This window comes from Salmo trutta, chromosome 1 (assembly GCF_901001165.1).
Source record: "Salmo trutta chromosome 1, fSalTru1.1, whole genome shotgun sequence".
In the NCBI taxonomy this organism is placed as follows: domain Eukaryota; kingdom Metazoa; phylum Chordata; class Actinopteri; order Salmoniformes; family Salmonidae; genus Salmo; species Salmo trutta.
In genome coordinates, this window is record NC_042957.1 from 26,748,786 (window position 1) to 26,758,667 (window position 9,882).

General features: G+C 44.2%; 1 protein-coding gene across 1 annotated transcript; it reads right to left on the reverse strand.

Moving 5' to 3' along the window:
* Positions 1-5,728: 5,728 nt before the first annotated feature.
* LOC115192549 (cyclic AMP-dependent transcription factor ATF-3) lies at positions 5,729-9,559 on the reverse strand. The gene is made up of 4 exons (XM_029751183.1): positions 9,430-9,559; positions 8,495-8,749; positions 8,111-8,218; positions 5,729-7,723 (listed from the first exon to the last, which is right to left on the reverse strand). Exons 2-4 carry the CDS (start codon positions 8,738-8,740, stop codon positions 7,475-7,477), a joined length of 603 nt encoding a protein of 200 aa, XP_029607043.1. The 5' UTR covers positions 8,741-8,749; positions 9,430-9,559; the 3' UTR covers positions 5,729-7,474.
* Positions 9,560-9,882: the final 323 nt, after the last annotated feature.

Here is a 9,882-nt window from a genome sequence, read left to right on the forward strand (position 1 = left end):
GCAGGGCGGGCACAGTGTTGGAGATAAAACAACGCATATCATTATTTTGCTAGCTAACGAGCAAGGATTAAGTTACTGCTAAGCAACATGTTGCAAGAGGAAGAAGCTGGCGGTATTTCAGGGTTTGCGACTCCAAGTTCAACGGGCTCTGGCGCAACCACGGACAGGCCAGTGGCTAGTGCTGACGGATTTCGCATTAGTCCCCCGGGAGAATTTTGTTTGTATGGACATTCAAAACTGGCCGAAATGAATCAGGCGCTTTGAAAGGTACAGGGTAGCATCAGGCTTAAACTTGAAAAATGAGGCATTTCAAGTTAATACACTGATCTACTCTATGGGTGATGAAGCCGAGGATATATTAAATGCTTCAACGTTGACTGAGGAAGAGAAATGTAACTACAGTGCCGTTAAAGACTGTTTTGAAACGCATTTTGCAGGGAGACACAACATTATATTTGAGAGAGCTAGGTTTAATATGCGCAAACAGGAGCAGGGTGAAACCACCGACAGTTTTGTCACAGCTGTTCACAAACTAGCAGAACATTGTCAGTTTGGCGCTCAGGGAAGAGCTGATCCGAGATCGGATTGTAGTGGGAATAAGAAATATATCACTTTCTGAAAAGTTACAGTTGGATTCCCAGCTTACCTTGTCCAAAGCTGTAAACCAGGTTAGGCAGAGTGAGACAGTAAAAAGACAGCAGCTCCTTGCAGAGCGAAGAGAGTGAAGAAATAAATGCATTTTTATACCGAGCTAAAAAAACAGAGGGGAACACAGAACAGAGACAGATGTGGAGAAAACAATCACAGACAGCACCAGTAGCTAGTTCAAGTGTTTGTCGCAAATGTGGGAAATCACCTTTCCACAGCTGGAAAGATTGCCCAGCAAAGGATGCGGAATGCAGGAAATGTCACAGGAGAGGACACTTTTCAGCTGTCTGTCGATTAAAGCAAATGCATGAGGTCTCAGAGGAGGAACAGCAGCTACAGCAGGACAGCATCTTTCTGGGAGAAGTAAAGGAAAACAATGCTGGCTGGCACTCAGACATTAAACTCAATGAGGAGGTTCTGTCATTTAAACTAGACACTGGGGCAGCAGTGACAGCTATCCCAACTAGGCTGTATAGCTATAGCAGAGATGGCCCTTTGCTCTCTACAAACAACTGTACGGGCCCAGTAATAAGATTTTACCAGTGGTAGGGCACTTGGTGATTAAACTGGAGAGTAAAGACAAAAGTGCCATCCAGCCTGTCTTCGTCATTGACTCTCTAGCCAGACCGTTGCTGGGGATGCCAGCAATTGAAGCATTGCAACTCATTGAGAGAGTGAGCGAACTGGAGGAACCAGGGGTGGTTTTCAAAAAGAAATTCCCAAAAGTGTTTTCTGGTCTAGGAAGGATAGAAGGTGACTACAAAATCCGCCTGAAAGAGGATGCTGTCCCCTATGCCCTTACCACCTATCCCTTACCACCTACCACCTATTGTGCCTATCCGTTTATTGGCTAGAGTAAAGGAAGAGTTGGGGAGGATGGAAGAAATCTGGCCTTTGTCTAAAATAGAGATTCCCACAGACTGGTGTGCAGGGATGAAAGTGATCCACAAAAGCCAATGGGGACATAAGGATCTGTGTGGACATGAATAACTTGAATGAGGCACTCTGCAAAGAGAGACACATCTTACCATCAGTGGAGCAGTCACTGGCTCAGTTGGATGGCTCACAAGTCTTCACAAAGCTGGATGCCCGCTCAGGTTTCTGGCAGATACCGCTGTCATCAGAGAGTAGGGCACTCACAACGTTTATAACACCGTTTGGCTTTTACTGTTTTAATGTTTTGCCATTTGGAATCGCTTCCGGTCCTGAGCATTTCCAAAGACGCATGTCCCAGCTGTTGGATGGGCTGAGTGGCGTCATAGTCCACGCGGACAATGTGCTCTTGTGTGGAAGGGACAGAGCAGAACATGATGTAAGGCTCACAGCAGTTCTGACCCGACTCCAGGAGACTGGCCTGACACTCAATGGCAATTGCACTTGGGACACAAAATGCACTTGGGACACAAAATCAGTGCAGCTGGAATTGAGCCGGACCCGGAGAAGATCAGCGCCATCACAGATATGCCCAGATATGCCCAGACCCCAGAATGTGGCTGAAGTCAGGACCTTCTTAGGCATGGCCACATATGTGGGTAAGTTCCTCCCACAGTTCTCAGATACAACCAAACCTCTGAGAGACTTACTAGCCAAAGAGAATGACTGGTCATGGGGTCACATGCAACAGGTAGCGTTTGACAAAATCAAAGGAGACCTGGCCTCACAGAGAGTGCTGGCCCAGTACCGTCCCCACGCTAAGACAAAAGTATCAGCAGATGGATGCATCATCCTTTGGGCTAGGGGTGGTCCTCACACAGATGCAGGACAACATGGCGTAGCGTCCAATAGCATACATCTCCCGAAGCTTATCCGACAGAGCAAAGGTCAAATCAAATCAAATGTATTTATATAGCCCTTCTTACATCAGCTAATATCTCAAAGTGCTGTACAGAAACCCAGCCAAAACCCCAAACAGCAAGCAATGCAGGTGTAGAAGCACGGTGGCTAGGAAAAAACTCCCTAGAAAGGCCAAAACCTAGGAAGAAACCTAGAGAGGAACAAGGCTATGAGGGGTGGCCAGTCCTCTTCTGGCTGTGCCGGGTGGAGATTATAACAGCACATGGCCAAGATGTTCAAATGTTCATAAACGACCAGCATGGTCAAATAATAATAATCATAGTAGTTGTTGAGGGTGCAACAAGTCAGCAACTCAAGAGTAAGTGTCAGTTGGCTTTTTCATAGCCGATCTTTGAGAGTATCTCTACCGCTCCTGCTGTCTCTAGAGAGTTGAAAACAGCAGGTCTGGGACAGGTAGCACATCCGGTGAACAGGTCAGGGTTCCAGCAGGTCTGGGACAGCAGGTCTGGGACAGGTAGCACGTCCGGTGAACAGGTCAGGGTTCCATAGCCTCAGGCAGAACAGTTGAAACTGGAGCAGCAGCACGGCCAGGTTTACTGGGGACAGCAAGGAGTCATCATGCCAGGTAGTCTTGAGGCATGGTCCTAGGGCTCAGGTCCTCCAAGAGAGAAAAAGAAAGAAAGAGAGAAAGAGAGAATTAGAGAGAGCATATTTAAATTCACACAGGACACCGGATAAGACAAGAGAAATACTCCAGATGTAACAGACTGACCCTAGCCCCCCGACACATAAACTACTGCAGCATAAATACTGGAGGCTGAGACAGGAGGGGTCAGGAGACACTGTGGCCCCATCCGAGGTATGCTCAAGTAGAGAAGGAGGCGGTGGCTATCACATGGGCATGTGAAAGGCTCAGCCAAAACCTTATTGGCCTGCAGTTTACAGCAGAGACTGACCACAAACCACTGTTGGCTCTGTTAGGGACAAAAGCACTGGACAACTTGCCTCCCAGAGTTCTGCGCTTCCGCCTCAGATTACTGAGGTTCACCTACAAGATGGTGTATGTGCCAGGGAAGGCACTGATCACAGCAGATGCACTCTCAGGGACCCCAATTAAACGTCCATTATCAAAGGAGGAGCAATGTCTAGAGGGTGAGGTACAGGTGTCCATTAATGCAATAAGGGACAGCCTACCTGCATCTCAGACCAAACTGCAGCAGATTGCAGAGGAGCAACAACGAGACCACATCTGCCGACAGATAGTGCAGCAGTGCAAAAGGGGATGGCCCAGGCAGGAGGAACTGCCTCAGCTGCTGAAGCCCTATTGGGTGCACCAAAGTGACTTCCACTGTAATGGAGACCTTCTCATGAAAGGACAACGAATAGTTATCCCAGAGACTTTACAACCAGAAATGCTAGACAGAGTGCATGATGGACACATGGGAATAACCAAATGCAGACTGAGGGCTCAACAGTCAGTGTGGTGGCTTGGGCTGTGTACTCAGATTTCCAAGCTGGTGGCCCAGTGTGAGGTCTGTACAAAATGTCAACCTTGTCATCCGGAGCCAATGATGGCAACGGAGCTGCAAAAACAGCCATGGCAAAAGGTAGGGGCAGATATGTTCTATTGGAAAAAGGACACTTATCTGCTAGTGGTAGATTACTACTCAAGATACATTGAAATAGCAAAGACACCCATAACCACATCAGCTGGTGTTATCAATGGATTAACGTCCATTTTTTCCAGGCAAGGGGTCGCTGAGGTCCTGGTTACAGATAATGCTCCCCAGTTCTCTGCAAGTTCCTTTTCTGCTTTTACCGCAGAATATGACTTCACACATGTGACCAGTAGCCCCTACCATGCACAGAGTAATGGTGAGGCAGAGAGAGCTGTGAAAACAGTCAAGGGACTGCTGAAAAAGAACAAGGATCCATAAAGGGCTCTGTTAGCTTACAGAGTTACACCACTGCATCATGGGCCGTCGCCTGCCGAGCTTTTGATGGGCAGGAGGCTGCGTTCCCCATTGCCTGTCTCGTCGGCTCAGCTTAAACCCTGATGGCCTAACAGGAAGGCCTTCGCTGAGAGGGACAAACGGCTGAAACAAACGCAAACTGGAGACTTTAATCGGAGACACCGTGCTAAGGAGAGGCCAGGGCTGACCGAAGGTCAACGTGTGTGGATTACAAACTCAAAGACACCAGCAATAGTGCTGAGGAAAGCGGATGCCCCACGCTCCTATGTGGTGGACACAGGCTCAGAAGAGGTACGAAGGAACAAAACACACCTCAGAGCTCTTCCAGCCACACAGACTGAGGCCACAGACAACGCACAAAAAGAGGGTGAAGGAGAGAGAATGCTCACACAGCCAAAAGCGCGCCCAAAAAGGGATGTGAAGCCACCAGAGTGGCTGAAAGACTATGTTACGTGAAGAGAAAACATACTGTTGGGGACCATACCCAGCAAAAAGACACTGTCCCTAAGTTAATGTTCATACTGTGTGATTTAATGCTTTCATACTGTTTCAGGATGTGAAGTAGCATGTTAGAGAATAATACTGGTTTCCAAATTGCATTTCAGTTATGCTTCAGTGGTTATGCATGTTGAGTTGTTGTTCATGGGAGAGGGGAAGATGTAGTAGGATGTCCCTTGGGGGTATCCGTACCTATGTATGACATGCGAGGGTTAGGTTAATAAACAGGCTGGAGCTAGAATCTCGTTGTCGCGCGTCCTTATTTTAGATCATACTACAGAAACATTACAGGAAAACCCCTGGACGGTCAGTAATTTGATCTACCGTAGCAGTCTGACAAGAATAAAGACGTCCCACCGTCTGGCTGCATTCTGGCTGTTATGAGTCTTGTGTAGTTATCAAAAACCACCATCAGAAAAAATGGGATATTACTTTTTATGGAATATGGAGCACAACGGTGGGGTGGAGTGAGGGGTACTTGTGTTCTGAGTGAAGCGTTATTTCACAGCCTCTCTCATCAGATAACACCCACTGAACTATACTGAGCAGGCCTGGCACAGGAGAACACACTCTTCCAGTCTCTCCCCTGCCTGGCCTGGCCTCAATATTATGAGTCTTCTAGAGGGAGACATGTCCTGGCTTGTCCTCAGATGAACACCAACACAAATAATGTGCTGAGATGCTAAACATGTTCATGAATATTTATTTTGCATCACAACTATGCAATGTCAGTATACCAATGCCATTGAATACCTTGCAAAAACATTTTTTTTTTAATGTGAATCCCTCCCCAGAAACAATAGAAACCAAAAACATTTGAAGTATATATATATTTATTAACAAAGTATCAAAAACAGAAAAATCAAAAGACAGAATAGAATTGAGTACTTAATTGGTTTCATCTTGTGGTTTTACCGGACTTGATACAATGTGATATTTCGCATTACACTCAAATACTTTTAGTGAACAATGTTTAAGTGAGAGAAAAAAAATGGAAGGTGAAACAGAAAAACAAGACAGGTATTGAAGAACATAAGACAGGCGTGTCATCCTTCAAATGAAGTATTTCAGTAGTAAGCCCCCAGCCATGACTAGCATGCCTGTTTGAACATGAAACACTGAACTACACAAAAACAAATAAAACACATGGACGCCTGCGTCTCTCACTGTCTTCCTCTCAACCGTTTACTCACAAACACACACAGATAAACACTACCTTACCATAAACCACACATGTTATTTTGAGACATTACAAAATATAGCGACAAAAGCTACTATTGATCATAAAAATGTGTTGTTTGAGCAATGAGCCTACCCAGAGGACGTTGCAGCATACACAAAGGACTGAGGGGAGAGGGAAGCTGGTTGTTTGGCAGTGACTTGGTAATTGCAGCCAAACACTGAGGCAATTCATGTAATCTTCCAAGACTTCAAAGTGAAAACCTCAGACAAGCAGAGTGCTAAATAATTCCACTTAGATATCTAGCTACTTATACCTAGTGGTTCTATTTTATATGTCCAGCTTCAATAAACACAAACAAACACCTTTTTGAAGACAATAGGGAGGTGTAAGTTGGTTTACATATATGTTATACAGTAAATACACACTTTTATACATGTGAACAAAATGTAATAGGAAACACACAAAGAATAACTTCAACATTTCAGAGAAAATACTACAGATCACTACGAAATCAGGGTCTTGTCAGAATACACCAGCTTACAGAAATGTAATGACTGATTTTCAAGAAAGGAGCTCCCGGGGCTAACAGTGCCATTGTCTGTCAGTAAGTTAAATGAAATGCTATCTAAGTGAATCAACATTACATGCACTCCTCCCTATATTGTCCTCTTATTAGAGGGATCCTGTGATATGAACTATACCTATATAGTCTGAGTTAGTAGTAGTAGCAGCTTCAGAGGTTTTTGTTAGGCAAGTCAAAGGGGAAGAAAGTGAGCTATAGCCAAAGCTAATACACAATATATTCAATAACAGCAAACACTTCATACTATGTATGCGAAAAACGTTCAACATGACAGTAATAACACAGCTATCAATGTCGCACACAGTACACAGCCATTATTATCTCTCCACATGTATTGTGTGCCATAAAGATAGCTTATACAAGTAGTATTTTTCCTCAACAAGCATATATCTCAACTGACCAGTAAAATCATGTGCCTTTACCACTTTGACATCATGCTTTAGTAAAAAAATAGAGAATGAGTAATTTACCTCAAATAAAAGTGTTAAACATTTAAGGAAACAATAAATACATTAGATGTATCTATGTTTTAGTGCTTTGACATTCGCCCTATGTGCCGGAACAGCCCAAGCCACCTTAGGTGGAACACGGGGTGTCCGTCCTTCTGCTGTCCAGTCCTTCCTCTTATCACCAACCCAGCTGCAGTCACTATGTTGAAAAGTGGAACGTGTAAAGCTCCTTTGCTTTGATGGCCTGACAGAAGCCTTCACTTGATGCAGGTACAGAGTGCAGTAGCCAGGGGAAGGTGAGTGCTTGAGTGTGTAAGTAGTACCCTACTACCCCAGAGTGGGTGGATCAGAGATGGCCACAAGCGGTTGACACTGGGGTGTGGCGGTGATCAAGCTGACCCATCTGCAGGGTTCCCTCCTTGATCTGCTGGATGAACAGGTTTCTCTCATCCTCAGGGGTCTGGCCGTTCTGGGCCCGTACGATGCAGGTGGGCCGGTGGAGGTTCAACATGTAGACTAACTGCTGCTTCTGGTTCTTCAGCTCCTCAATCTGGGCCTTCAACTCGGTGTTCACCAACTCTAGTTTCTCGGACTCCTGGAATAGTAGTTTGGTCAGATCCCGTTAACCATGTTGGTACATCTTTTGAATACTCAATTATGTTTAGTGTATTTGAGTTTGTATGCAAATAATTACATTGAGCCCTAACATAAAAAAGGGGAACCTCTACCCTTCACTTAAATCATTAAAAAAATTATGGGAGATTAAATAGAAAGTATCACCGAGACACATTCATGAGGTTCTAATTTTATTTGAAAAACCTTTTGAATAAATAAAGATATTGCATAATATAACACTGTATGTCTACTTAATAAATCACAAAAGACCACTTGACAGTCTGTCTGGCAGCCTCTGGGTAAAATGTATAATCTCTCTCCATCATAATAAGGCTGTACTGCCCTTTAAAATATATATTGAACGTACCTTTAGTAGACAATCAGTTTTTTCCTTCTTCTTATTCCTACATTTGGCAGCAGCTACTTTGTTTCTTTCTCGTCTTCTTTTCCTCCTCTCGCTTTCCTCCGGGGTCGCCTGATAAACACACATTGGGAAAATGAACAACCTCGAATAACAGCACCAAACTAGTGTGTGCAAAATGTGTCGGTGAACCTGTAATTACAGTGTTCTGTATAGCGACGAATTAATTTACCACCATCTCACACGATTCAGTGAAAACGTAGGCCTATACAAAAAAAGGACCCTATAAGATGTATTACTATGTAATAATTACTATTGGCTTTATGGGGGCCAAAAAATAACTGAAAAGGAGTAGATATTACAGTACGCGGCTAATGTCGACATCCTTACCTGTCTCTTGACACTTGTGGCTTCGGACTGTCTGTCTGAACTTGAGCTTGCACAGTCGCTCATGATATCGGTACTCAGTCCGTTGGACAGCCGCCTGTGCTGGATAGCGTAGCGCAACTCCTCCTTTACCAGGGGAGTGAAGTTGGTGAAGTCCTCGAGCGTGAGTGTTCCAGGTGGGGACAGGCAGGGTACAAAGGCTGACGCGCTGATCTCGGACAGGCTGAATCCCTGATGCTGAAGCATCATTATGAAAAACTGAAACAAAAAGTGGTGCTCTGTCACATAACGCGTACTAAAATTGAAACAAAAGCAAGACAATAACCCTTGGACACTGGACTGATTAGAACGTCAAATGAGCAGCAACATCTTGGCAAGTGAGTTCACGTCAATTTGGCTCAAAATATAGTTTCGTGCAAATGTATACCATTGGAATATTTTATAATATAGGCCTACAAAAAGACGGCTAGCGTGTTCTCTGTTATGGGTGTGATACCTAGAGGCTACGTCGCTACAATTCCACCAGACACAGCAGTTAAAGTGTTCTACATTGTAGCCCAACATGCCAACAATGTAACCCAACAATGTAACAATACCGGCAAATACAATCACCCTGTTAAACAATGTAACAATGCGTGTCACTTTTAGGGACAGTAAATGTAACATCAACCCAGTTGTCGGATAAGCACAGTCCATTTATAATTCAAGTTTCAAAATAACTAATAAGACAAATATAAATAAACTCTAGTTTAATTCACAAAAACAAAAGTTACGAGTAGCCTAAGATTTGTACATTTAAACCCGTTTTCTTTATGAATGGACATCGGTCCGTCTTAAACTATGCAACATTTCGGCTGTTGTGGGCACCCTAGGCGGATCTTCTGAAAACACTTCGATCCCACACCGGAAGAAACTTCTTATTAAGAAAATAGACCTACCTGATTATGTTTTCAGTGAAGAAATTGTGTTAGACGTTGAAAGGCATTTATTCGGCTTCTGGGTGTGAGACTCTTCTATCCTGTTAAGAAAGTTACAGTTGTTGACTGAGCGTTGCATCACCCCTTTTTATAGTGGACTCTTCGGCATTTACTAGTTGGTGGGCCGGTCGTAGTGACGTCATCCTATTTATAGCACTGTGGAAGCTTAGTTGCGATGATGCAATCCAGCAAGCCTTTGTAGCACACCATAAAAGGGCAGGCTCAACCCCCTTTACTCCCAAGGAATTTAAGTCGTAACATTTCATACTAATGAGCAAATACAGACATAATAGTTGAATGATCCGAGGTGTTTTTTTGTCAAGTCTATACATTTTATGGGCTAGAGTAAAAAAATAAATAAAATAGTCCCTCAGTGAGGGGCTTGCCCATCTCCCTGTTAACATATCAGTCATA

Bases quoted from the DNA above. Each gene is read 5' to 3' on its own strand.
- LOC115192549 (XM_029751183.1), bottom strand. From the start codon at position 8,740: ATGATGCTTCAGCATCAGGGATTCAGCCTGTCCGAGATCAGCGCGTCA. The intron at 8,219-8,494 runs GTAAGGATGTCG...TGTGTTTATCAG, and splicing joins CCACAAGTGTCAAGAGACAG to GCGACCCCGGAGGAAAGCGA. The intron at 7,724-8,110 runs GTACGTTCAATA...CTACTATTCCAG, and splicing joins AAACTGATTGTCTACTAAAG to GAGTCCGAGAAACTAGAGTT.